Genomic DNA, 12940 nt, shown 5'->3' with positions numbered 1-12940 from the left:
ATCCAGCATCATCCACTGGATCAACACCTTTTGAAGTGGTATATGGACGTTCACCATCACTGCCACTTCCACTGAAGCTCTCAGTGACGTCCCCAGCAGCTCAATCCACTGCTGATGATATCCATCAATTATGGACTCAGACGAAAGAAATGCTACTCAAAGCGAGTGATCAAGCCAAAAGGTTTTATGACACTCACCATTCCAAAGAGCCTGTCTTTCAACCTGGTGACAAAGGCTGGCTATCCACTAAGCACCTTAGACTGAAGTTACCATCCACTCGATTTGCTCCTCGCTACGTTGGACCATTTCCAATCCTCTGATGTCTTGGCAACATCACTTACAGTCTGAAGCTACCACCTGGATTAAACATCCACAACGCTTTACATGTTTCATTTTGAAACCACTCATTCGCAGTGAGTTCTCTTCCAAGTCTCAGAAACCATCTCCCATCAATGCAGAAGATGACCTTTGAAGGGGGGTACTGTTGGGACCATCACTTCCCGATGCCTTCACTCCTCCTACCTTTCCTTTTTTGTGGCTCCTCCTGCTCTTCACGGACACCTGGCTGGCGCGGCATCCGCCTACCGTCCTCTCCGGCTTCCCTGGACCGGCTTGGGCGCTGCTTTCCACCATGTTCTACAGGTACCTTTGGGTGCGCATGCCGCGCAGCCCTCATTCTTATTTCCTCATTGGCGCGTTCCTCAGGGGCGTCCCCCTGTGATGAAGTCACGCTGCCAGATATTTAAGCCTACATTTTATTGCTAGCTGTTGAGTTAGCAAGGGGAATACTTATGGATGTCATCACTCTCCGTACCCAGCTACTCTGCCTTTCCAACTTCCATTGGACTCTTTCTGCTAACGGGGTACTCGCTCCTTGGGGGCCTCTTTTGCTTCTTTCAGGTCGCTATCAGGTAACCGGTACTCGCTCCTCAAGGGCCCATGTTCCCTGACACGCTGCCTTCAACTATCTCCTCTTCTACTTGGAAGAATTCGCTACAGACACCATCAGTGAGTACTACTATCATCCACTCCTCAGAGCTGTCTCCCTGGAACCAGGTACTCGCTCCTCGAATGCCTGCCTCCGTTCTAGCGCCAGTGCCATCTCCTACGTGGAACCGCTGTGTGAGTACTTTGCCAACGAGTCTCTCTGCTTCCAGGGATCTGGTACTCGCTCCTCGAGGGCCAGCTCTCCCTATCTTGGGGCTTCTCCATATTTGGGACTCTGTAAATGTTCTATTGTACTCATTTTCTCAGTTCTCTCCACTACAGCATTGCTACCGGAGGAACCGCTGTTCCAGCTCCCTGGGGAATACTAGCTCAGCCGGGCTACATCTTCTACTCACTACTGCCACCTCTGGTGGCTTCTCAAACTGTCTAAATAAAGAAATATCTGTGTTTGTGTGTCCAGAGCTGAGCCTGACCTGTGGCCCCTCACAGGACTTCCCCCCATGTGCGTGGTCAGCTGCCACAGTGTCCAAGGGTCCACCCAAACCTCACTATAATTATAACAGTTTCCCAGTCCATGTTCCAGAAGGCAAAGAAAGCCAGTGACTTCAATAAGTATCCCTGGCCTGAACGCAACATATTTGTCATGGAACCCCATAATAGATGAGTGCTTTGCCTGGGAGAGGATTGTGTTGTCTCTGGGTGTTCCACATGTAGAAAGATGACCCCTAAAGGATGCCATTTCTGTCAAGAGCTGATGGAAAGATTTTTTGGGTCAATGTTCTATTCAAAATGGTGGGTTATAAATCCAAATAAAAAATAAATAAGTCTGACTTGTAGGCATAGGAGGTATCAGCATTGATGGACCTAGGATGTATATCAACAGCAGGAGGGTGCTAATCCTGCCTTTATTTCATGCAACTATAGGGGGCCAGGGAGATAGGCCATTGCCAGTTCCTCCCACACAAAGAAAACAAAGGGTTCTACTTTTTCAGTTCCAACATCAAGAAGTTCTAATGATGGTTTACCAAGTGAAGGCCAGGAAACATTTGCATTAGTCTCTGTGATTCGTGATGCCGGGAATGGGGAAATTCTGGCTGTAGCCTTCAATCACCTGAAATATTCCTGTAGAGTGAGAACAGCTCATCCTTTCCTCATTTTTGAGAATTACAACAACTTCCTAGGGACCATTTGCCAGCCACTGATCTTCCATGTGATCCAGGAAGACATGGCCTCTCTTCCTGCACCCTGGGTGGTATTCGCATTGTCAGTTTTAGAGGAGGAACTGGACAGAAGCATTCAGGAAGTATTGGATTGAAAAATTGCAGAACTTGGTGCATCGACATTGACAAGATAAATAGCCCTAAAGACTGAGGTTCAGTCTCTTCTAAAGCATCCAGTAGAATGGCCCCAATACCAGTTCCTGGAGGGGATCGACACCAGGTACTACTGCACCACATCACATCAATGTTAATTTCCAGTGCATTGGGTGATGATGCTTCTCAGAGGCCTTGGAGCATAATATGTGAAGCATCAGTATAATGGCATCAGCATCATTGGTGTTTGTACAGATTGACATCCAGCCTCTATTGAAAATATTGTAAACACCCAGCAGAAGGAACCTAGTGCCAGTTTCCAGAGGGAATCGGCATTGGAAACCACCGCACTGATGGTAAATTCAAGTGCATTGGAAGCAGAAGGTTTAGTGATACACTGGAGTTCATTGGGGTCTAGGGACCAACAGACAAGTGCTTTCCTCATTGAGGCCTTTTCTACCCAGGTGATATCTGTCAGACTTGGATTCGGAGTATTCCTGGGGAAACAACTATAGGGGGTACAACTATGGACCTAAGCCAGAAGAATGCTGGGCTGCATAGAGAGAGGAATAACCAGTAAGAAAAAGGAGGTGATAATCCCTTTGTACAGGTCCTTGATGAGGCCTCACCTAGAGTACTGTATTCTGTTTTGGAGACTGTATCTCAAAAGGGACAGAGACAGGATAGAGGCGGTCCATAGAAGGGCGACAAAAATGGTGGTGGTGGGGGGGTGGGGGGTTATCATCAAATGACTTATAAGGAGAGGTTGAAGGACCTAACTATGTATACCCTGGAGGAGAGGAGGTGCAGGGGAGATATGATATAGACCTTCAGATACGTGAAAGGTTTTAATGATGCACAATTGACAAACCTTTTCCGATGGAAAGAAATCAGTAGAACTAGGGGTCACTTAAACTCCAGGAAGGATGACTCAGTGTTGTGTCCGTCGGTTCCCAACGCCCTGTTTTCACCCTCCTTACCTCTTTGGCGACTCCCTCTTCGACCGCGGGAAGATTGGCTGCCCCGGCGTCCTTCTGCCGAAGTCTTCCAGCGTCCCCGGACCGGCTAGACGCTGCAACCTGCCATGTTTCCTGGAGGCCTAGGGGCGCGCACACGGCGCGGCCCCAACATGAGTACCGGTGATGGCGCGAACCTCGGGGGCGTCCCCCTGAGATGACGTCACCCGCGACGGATACCTAAGGTCTTAGAATTTGCTAACACATCGAGTTAGCAAGGAATGGAATGGAACGGACTCACTTCGGATTCCAAGCTACTCTGCCTCCTTGGACTTACCAGGGGTACCCGCTCCTCGGGGGCCTCGCTCTCTCCTTTGTCTTTCAGGTGACAGTCTGGAACAGGTACTCGCTACTCGAGGGCCCTTGTTCCCAGACTTGTTTTGTATTCTCTTCTGCCTGGAAGTCATCACTGCCAACTACATCAGTGAATTACCATCGCTCTCTAAGAGCTTTCCCTGGAACCAGGTACTCGCTCCTCGAGGGCCTATTCATTCCAGCTCCTGGGCTTCTATGAGACCATTGTGTGAGTGTTCTATCAAGCTTCCTTACCTGAACTCTGCATACCCTGCCTACTCACTATATTCAGTTTCTCAACAGCTCAGCCATCCAGGGATCGCTGTTCCAGTACCTGAGGGACTACGGCCCTGCCAGGCACTCCAGCTCACTACTGCCACCTCTGGTGGTTCCTTATATGGTTTAATAAAAGATCTAGTGTGTGTCTGTCTTCAAACTCTGAGCCTGACCGGTAGTCCCTCTCGGGATCTTTCCCCAGGGGCGTGGTCATCTGCCACCCAAGGATCCACCCACAAATATCCCTATCTGTTTGCTACCTCCCTAACAGATTGCTAACTCCTAACAGAGCTCCTAACACTCAGAACCAACATCAGGAAATATTTCTTCACAGAGAGGGTGATGGATGCCTGGAATGCCCATCCATAGGAGGTGACAAAGACAAAAACAGTAAAAGATTTCAAAAGGGCATAGGATAAATACTGTGGATTTCTAAAGGCTAGAGAAGAAAATAGTTCATGGGGGTAACGTGCTGGTGTGGTGGTCACTTCCCTTAACCAATAAGCCTTCATACTCTTGATACAATTCCATAATTGCTCTCTGTTTTAACAGCAGGGAGGAAAGAGGAAAAGGGGAATTAGATCCAGACAGCAACCAACAAGGACATTGAAATTTACGGTCTAGTGAAACAAATAAGCATTGGGCTAAATTGCTGATGCAGATGTTACCATGCTTAACCAATAAGCCTGATACTTTTGATGCAACTCCAACATAGTTCTCTGCATCAATGGCAAGAAGTAACAGGAAATTGGACTCATACATCAACCAACAAGGGCTCTGACTTTGATGGTCTGGGAAACTAAGTATGGGGATGACCTGTATGCATGGGCAGATTCTACCATAAGCTTGCTGGGCAGACTGGAATGACCATTTTGTCCTTTTCTGCCATGATTTCTATGTTTCTATGTTTTTTGTTCAGGAGGGTCTACAGGTCTCCTCTCTGACCATTCTCTTCCACAGGAAAGGAGAAGATCTCCAAACAATTCTTTTTCACTCAACGCACAATTAAGCTCTGGAATTTGTTGCCAGAGGATGTGGTTAGTGCAGTTAGTGTAGCTGGGTTCAAAAAAGGTTTGGATAAGTTCTTGGAGGAGAAGTCCATTAACTGCTATTAATCAAGTTTACTTAGGGAATAGCCACTGCTATTAACTGCATCAGTAACATCGGATCTTCTTAGTGTTTGGGTAATTACCAGGTTCTTGTGGCCTGGTTTGGCCTCTGTTGGAAACAGGATGCTGGGTTTGATGGACCCTTGGTCTGACCCAGCATGGCAATTTCTTATGTTCTTATGTTCTTAACCTCTTATTCTCTGAGTTTGTGAAGAGAGTGGCAGAAGCCACTCCATTTGAGTTGCAGGAGGAAGAGTCCAGAGCCAAGATGCTTGATATCCTCCAGTTTGTGGACCCCCTAAAAATATCATGGCAGTGCCTATCCATGTGATCCTTTATGAGACCCAGAGGAGAAGTAGGAGTATACTCTCTGTAGCTTCTGTGAAAAGAAAGGCAGATATAATTTAGTAAGTCCAGGAGGCTATCTGATTTGACAACTGACAGCTACCATACCAGTCAGTGGTTGAATCCACTGTCAAAAAGGCCAAGATGTCAAGAAATCATTCCTTGGTGCCCTTGGAGAGGGATTCTCATATCCTTGATTTGCTTTGGAGGAAGATTTATCAAGCAGCTTTGCTAAATACCTGCATAGCTTCCTACCAGTTCTTCATGTACCAGTAAATTAAATGCAAGGCATTCTGAAGAACATTAAGGGGTTGTCAAAGCAGCTTTCTCCAAAGCAGTGTGACACCTTAGATTCATTAGTGGACAAAAGGATAGAGTGTGGAAAAGAAATTATCATTATACGTTCAACCTTTGATGTTTTTGAAATGGCATTGAAAGTCCCTATAGTGGGTATTGGTGCTTGAAGACTTGCCTGGTTGTGGCCTCAGACCTACAACAGGATGACCAGGATAAGCTCATTGATGAGCTGTGCAATAAAGAGATATGGTCAAGGCAGTGGCAGCCCCAATGAAAGATGACTGTATAATGCTTCAGATCTTCTCCACTACCACTTCAGATCCACTCATCATATAAAAGAGAAACCTGTGTGGGCTAATGAGAAGTAATTTCTTTCCACAGAGAAGACATTTCCCTTTGTCTTCTCTTTCTCCAGACAGTAGAGGGACCAGAAGCCACAGTTAGCATGCCAGCCAAAACCTGGGACATGGTTTTGACCGGGTAGAGGAGAGCATAGCTGGAATCCCAGTATCTATTGCAGAGAATCTGCTATCCTGGGAAGGCTGAGGTTTTATGTAAACCTGTGGCCCATAGTAACCTCAGACACTTGGGTTCTCAGCTTAATCAAAAGAGGATACTGATTATGCCTATTTGAGTTCCCTCTAAATTGCCCACTGAGAAGCACTTGGGCAGCATCTCAGCAACAGGAAATGCTACAAAAGGAGCTCTCCCCCTCTTAGAGATCATTGCAGTTAAACCCATTATACTAAGAAAAAGAAGACAGGATTCTACTCTAAGTACTTCATGATCCCAAAGTATACAGGAGGACTCTGTCCCATCCTAGACCTGAGGGTTTTGACCAAATATCTGGTAAGGGAAGAGTTAAGAACAAAAGACTTGCTATACTGAATCAGACCAAATATCCATCAAGCCCAATATACTGTTTCCAACAGTGGCTAATCCAGTTCACAAGTACCTAGCAGGATTTCAAGGGGTAGAAATAGAATACTGGGCTTGATGAACCTTTGGTTTCCCTCAGCATCTTGATTCCTTTTCTAGAAAAACTGTCTAGATGAAGCACTGGGACATTTCCCATGGGATGGTTCTCAGAACTGTAAACAAAACGGGAACTGTATCTTAAATTCAAAATATAGCCTATAGTGACGGTGTCAGCAAGCCAGACGTTGTAATTCAATCCCGAATCCAACCGGACCTCTAATCATTCACCATCACTTTTAAAAAACTCTTTAATTATTTTTATGTATAACTTTCTTTTTGTGTATTTTTTTCTTTTCCTTAAAAATTAGTCAACAAAACTTATATAGTTCACTCCATTAATGACGTGAAGACAAGGAGTAGTTGGCATTCTCTCAATGCTTAATATGAAAAGACCGCCCTTGACTCTCCTTGTTATAATTTTATGGTTCTCAGAATCTCATATCTGATAAGCGAGAAGAATGTCCTGGTGGACAGAATGAGTCAGGTCCTGAAACTCTATAAAAGACTCAGGGACAGGGGAGAAAATTAACAGATATTCCCCCGAGTGGGGCATATGCATTGTGGATCGCTTTGCATCTCACTCCAGGAGAGGGACACACAGCAAACCAATCTCAAATGCCTTTGCTCTAGATTGGGAAAATGGCCTTCTGTACATGTATCCTCCATTTCCTCTCGTAGTGAAGACATTGCTGAAACTCAAAAGGGATCAGGTTCTTAATAGTCCCTATTGACTGCCAAAGATTTGGTTTCTACTCCTGTGGGAGATGTCCATCAGGAATCCAATCAGGTTGAGAAATGTCTCTTCACCTAAGATAGGGGGCTGTTGTGTCACCACAACATTTGGTCCCTTGCCCTCATAACCTGGATGTTGAAAGGGTAGCCCTACATCCTTTGAAACTGTTCAAGAATTTCTCTCCTACTCTTTTGGCTTCTAGGAACGATTCCATGAGAATTCCTATGTGTAGCCCAGCCCAGGCCTGTATAATGATGGATTCCATCTCTGCAAGTAGACTTCTGAGAACTGTCCTTGTAAACTAACAAACACAGTGAAGTAAAACAATACTGCTTTTAATGCTGCATGTATTAGAAATGCATTAAGAAGCTGTGCATAAAAGGTTAAACACATATACAAGTGTAAATATACATAATGGGGTAGATTTTAAAAGGAGCGTGTGCGGCGTATATGTGCGTGTGCAACCTGGCGAGCACACATGTACGCCCAATTTTATAACTTGCGCGCACAGGGGTTGGCGCGAGCAAAGGGGTGCACAATTGTGCACCTTGCACACGCCGAGCCCATGCCGAGCTGCGCTGTCTTCCTCTGCCTGCTCCAAGGCCGCCCCGTTAGTAAAGCCCCGGGACTTACACGCGTCCCGGGGCTTTACGCGGGTCGCCGGGCCTTTTTAAAATAGGCCCGGTGCACGTAAGGCCGGTTACATGCGTAAATCCTCCGGATTCACATATGTAACCTTTTTAAAATCTGGCCCAATGAATACAATCTAATTTTACAGTAATATTCTGCCCTTAGAATAATAATTATAATTAATGTATGTATTTCTCTTTACTGGTACCAAGGTCTAGTATACTTTTAAATTATCAATGAACTCACTATAACCCTCAAGGATGTATCACTATACTAATCACTGAGCCCAGTAATAAACATGCATTAACAATGCAATTGTCTCATGGCCCCGGCTGGATTTAGACATAAGCAACATAGGCACATGCCTAGGGTGCCAAATTCTGAAGGCGCCTAAAAACTAGTACTCCTGCTGCTGCTGTCTGACTTCTGGTGGCAAAGGCCCCTCCAACCCTGGTCCTCTGCCTATGGGTGCCATAAATTTAAATCCAGCCCTGTTCCTGACCCTCTACAGATATGTTCCTTAACCCACAGGGATTAGCAGTCATATGATGTGCCTCTGTCCTTCTGAGGGTAAAAGACAATATTGAAGCACAACACTCATTTCACTGGGATGAGCAAAAAGATGCTCCTTCTGCCCCTGGGGTATGGCGATGGGACTGGGAATTCAAGGGTTAATGTTGAAACAACATAGAACTCAGGTTTACTTGTTATCTACAGGCTTATAGGTGATGCAGATGAATAACTATTTTATGGTAGTGGTGAATGTCTCTATAGTGAACTGGCAGCTCAGAAATCAGCAGAGCCTGGTATCTAACATTTGTCTCCCTTTGTGTGTCTGAGGAAAATACTGTCTCAATGACTACTGGAACCCAGCTCTCCTGGCCAGAACTGCAGCAATCCAGCAGAAATTTTAGCAAACATAGCAACACAGCAATTCCCTGTGTGGTTGCCTAACTCAAGCAGGACACACACTGAAAATCCCTGCAGGGGACAGCAGACCCCCTTGAGCTGAGTTAAACCTAGAACCTCTGCTGTTGACTGTCTCTCTTTCCAACTGTTTTTCTCACTAAGTCCAGGCAGAATTGAAAAAAATCCTTCTCCTTTGCTCATTGGATCTTAGAATCATGTGTTCTGAAGCATAGCTCAGTCATATGATGCAGTGACAGCTGAATCAATATTGTGGTTGTCTGCAGGAGCCTCGGGATCATTCATCATAGTGTCCTGGCTGTTTCTGCATCACAGGCACAAAGACCAAGATATGAGAGCTATATATATGGTTTAAAGTGGAGGAGCTTTGCCCTATGGTTTGAGGAAAAGAGCCTATATTCTTTCTCTTGCCCCCCACAAAAACTGCTTGACTACTTTCCACATCTCTCCTAGTCTGGATTGCAGATTAGAGTTTATCTCAGTGCAACTGATTTATTTATTTAAAATCATTTCTTGCCTACGCCCTTCAAAGTTTGGAGCAGGTTACAAAAGAAACATACATAATAAAAACAAGCAAGCCAATGACAAAAATAAAACAAACAACAGGCTACCAGCCATTCAAAAGTGTCGCACTGACATCTTGGAACTGGATAGGATGCAAAGTGCCATATAAATTAGTGTTATTAGCTTAAGACTGAGAGGATGAGGCTATAGAGTCTTGGTCCAAAAAAGCCTGCTTAAACAAGAATGATTTTAGTGTTTTTTTGAACTCCTTAGTGTTGCTCCAAGGTCTGATAGCAGGTGGAAGTGAGTTCCAAGCGGTAAGGCCAGCAATTGAAATGTCCCTTTCACGTGTCATGGATAGTCTCGCCTGTCTAACTGAGACAGGCGAGATTAAGAAATTAATTGGCTGATCTAAGAAGAAATTGATTGGCTGATCTAAGATTTCATGGGGAAATTTAGAAATGTAAAATGGAACTAATCCATGGGCTAGTGACATTATGGAGAAGGGTGTGAACAATAGTTACCATCTTGTATATTATGTGCCATTGCATAGGTAGTCAATGAAGAGAGTACAAAACAGGAGAGATGCGATCATGGCGTTTTGTGTTTGTGAGGAGGCGGACAGCAGAGTTTTGGACAAGCTGAAGAGATCTAAGTATATTTTGAGGGAGGGCCAATTGATACTCTCATGTAGAAAGTAAATCCATGTACATGCAACCTTTAATTATCCATTTCTTGTGGGGATTGCTTCAATTGATGCCTCCCATCAAGCATCATGTTGTATTATAGGACCTCAATCTGGTATTAATCCACCTGATGAAAGCTTCCTTTGAGACACTTAACTCTTGTGAGCTGAAGTACTTGACCTGAAGTATTATACTTTTAACTGCGGTTACTTCAGCATGCAGAGTCAGTGAGCTCCAAATTCAACTGATTTATCTATCTTATAATAAGTTTTTCAGCAATAGGGTGGTTCTGTGCATGCATTCTAAGTTCTTATCTAAGGCAGTATCGGACTTCCTCCTTTGCCAGTTATTTATCCTTCCAATATTTTTTCCCAGACCATATGTCAACAAGAGTGAATGAGTTTTGCACAGTGTGGATTTTTTAAAGATCCTTATCTTTCTATCTGAATTGAACTGAGGCCCTTTGAAAGTCTACCTAGCTGTTTGTTTCATCTGACAACAACAAACATGGGACTGCAGTTGCCAAGCCCTCTCTTTTTAATTTGCTTGCAGACTGCATGACTTTCTGTTATGACTAGGCAGGTCTGAATAGTGTCAGAGCCATAGCAGTATTGGTAGCCCACCTAAGATCGGCCTCCATGGAAGAGATCTGCGAGGCTGTAACATGGAGTTCTCTCCACTCATTCACATTGCTCTATTGTTTGGGCATGGATCCCCTAGGTGACAGTAGTTGTGGCCATTCTATTCTGTGTTTAGTCTGTTTGAGGTACATAACTTAATTCCCTCCCTTCTAGAGCCCCTTTATTTTGTTTGCCAAGCTGCCCTATAAGAAAAAAAAATAGAAAATAATAGTTGCCATAAAATACAGTTTTTGCTTGTTACTGTTCTTTGGTTATTTTCCCTTTTTTCATTCAGGGCAGTCAGTAGCTAGGGGTTCCCCATGTGTGATGAATGCCAACATGCTTGTCCTCAGAGAAAGCAAAGTTGCTTACCTGTAAAAAGTGTTCTCTGAGGACAAACAGGTTGGCATTCATCACACATGGAGAACCCCTAGCTACTGACTGCTTTAACTTTGGTGTTGGTTCTCCAGGTCTTTTGCTTTGTATAGACTGAAGGGCCCCCACATGGCACATGATGACATGGGTCGAGCTGCACATGCCCAATCAGCATGTCCAAACCTTTTAGAAGCTCTGAAATAAAACTTCCATGCCAGGCTCCATCTGATGTCACCCACATGTGTGAGGACTGACATCTTGCTGTCCTGGAAGAAAACCCATACAGGTAAGCAACTTTGCTTTATTTTTGTTGAGTACATGGGTCTCCCTTAGAAGACGATGGAAGAAATGTAGTCTATTGGGTGATCCATCTTTGCTTTTAGCGGCCATGCAGTTAGACCATTTTAAGAGGAAATATGAATTACTCTGTGTTGCAAGGCCTGCCTTCATTTTCTTGTGCTTATTAGTTATTCATTTTTGTTCAGGTTGTTGCTGAACTTGCTGCTAAGGAGGAAGAGAAAGCAAAAAAAAAGAGAGAAAAAAAGAAGAAAAAAAGGAAAAAGAAAGGCAAAGCAAAAAGAAAGCAAAAGGGGAAAGATGAGGTAAGAAACTTTAAATATCACAATTTCTTGGAATGATTTATGGAAGTGTAGAGTCAAGAATTAGTGGTAGAGGACCAGTGATAAGAATTACTTGACCAGTGAACAAGTTCATGAGGATGGGTGTAGGGAGAGATTACAGAGGATGGTGACAAGCTGCTGAATGAATGCCCTTCTAGATAAGTAAGAGAAGCTTGAACTGTATACAGAACTGGATAGGAGCCAATGTAATGACTTGAGAAGAGGGGTTACATGGGCATAGGGGACGTTAGCAGAAGATATGTTTTCTAGATAAATAAGAGTCCAAAAGTTGCAATTGTGTCATAAATCCCAATGTTTAAAAGAAAACTAACGTCATTGACAACTCAGTGTAAGTCAGGAAAGGAGCTTTTTTTTCACGAACAGCTAATATAATTAAGCAGTGTCTTTATTCAAATATCTCAATACTAATTTATGTAAGCAAAACAAATAAAAACCACACAACCCAGAATGCAAATCAATGGATATGATGTCACATAGACCTCACAAGAGAAAGAAAACTACTTTCTAAACAACTAAAATAACTTTATAGTCTAAATTACTTAAAAAGATTAGCACAGCTTCACTGTGAAATCAAAACTACTAAGTATACTAAATCAAACTACACTCCGACAGCATTAAACTGGGCAAGTTAGCTAACCCCTATTAAGCAGCTAAATTGCATCAATGTAAGTTACTGACACAAGCTAGAATTATCACACTATAGCTCAAGTTCTCACACATAGTTATTTAATTTAGACCCAAATTAACTTTGTGCACAAATGTCAATGTGCCCTTGTGGAGGCTGAATGTTTCAAGATTTTCAAAATACTTAGTTTTCTTAATACAATGAAATATATTATCACTCCAGTGAAATAAATTGACCCCTCTGGGGACATGGAAATATCTACAGTATCAGATTGTAATCCACTTTTAAGTGGCTGAAAAGCCGAATATAAATTTATTTATTTATTTATTTAAAATTTTTATATACCGGCATTCATGTTGCAAACACATCATGCCGGTTTACATATAACAGGGGTGTACAGTAAACAATTCAATAACCTATTTGTGTAGAAGGAAGCAGTTACAAATAACAAGGTAATAGAACTGGGAGGAGAGAAGAAAAGAAAGAGAATAACATTAGGTATAGGTATTTACATTAGTAATAACATTTTTACATGTGGAAGTGGTAGAATCTGGCTGAATAGAATTAATCGGTGTCCGGGAAAGCTTTTTTAAACAGCCAGGTCTTAAGTCTCTTCCTGAAGG

The 12940-nt window shown here is 43.5% G+C and overlaps 1 protein-coding gene across 1 annotated transcript in view; it reads left to right on the top strand.

Annotated features, from left to right (window-relative positions):
• IQCA1 (IQ motif containing with AAA domain 1) overlaps positions 1-12940 on the top strand; it is a 645805-nt gene that overhangs the window by 336635 nt on the left and 296230 nt on the right. Inside the window, exon 8 of the mRNA XM_029606410.1 lies at positions 11537-11653. Within this exon, the coding sequence (XP_029462270.1) occupies positions 11537-11653 (117 nt within the window). The remainder of the gene's footprint in view (positions 1-11536; positions 11654-12940) is intronic.

Source organism: Rhinatrema bivittatum, chromosome 6 (assembly GCF_901001135.1).
Source record: "Rhinatrema bivittatum chromosome 6, aRhiBiv1.1, whole genome shotgun sequence".
NCBI lineage: Eukaryota > Metazoa > Chordata > Amphibia > Gymnophiona > Rhinatrematidae > Rhinatrema > Rhinatrema bivittatum.
Note: the sequence above shows the minus strand (reverse complement) of the source record. Positions and strands in the feature narration are given on the sequence as shown.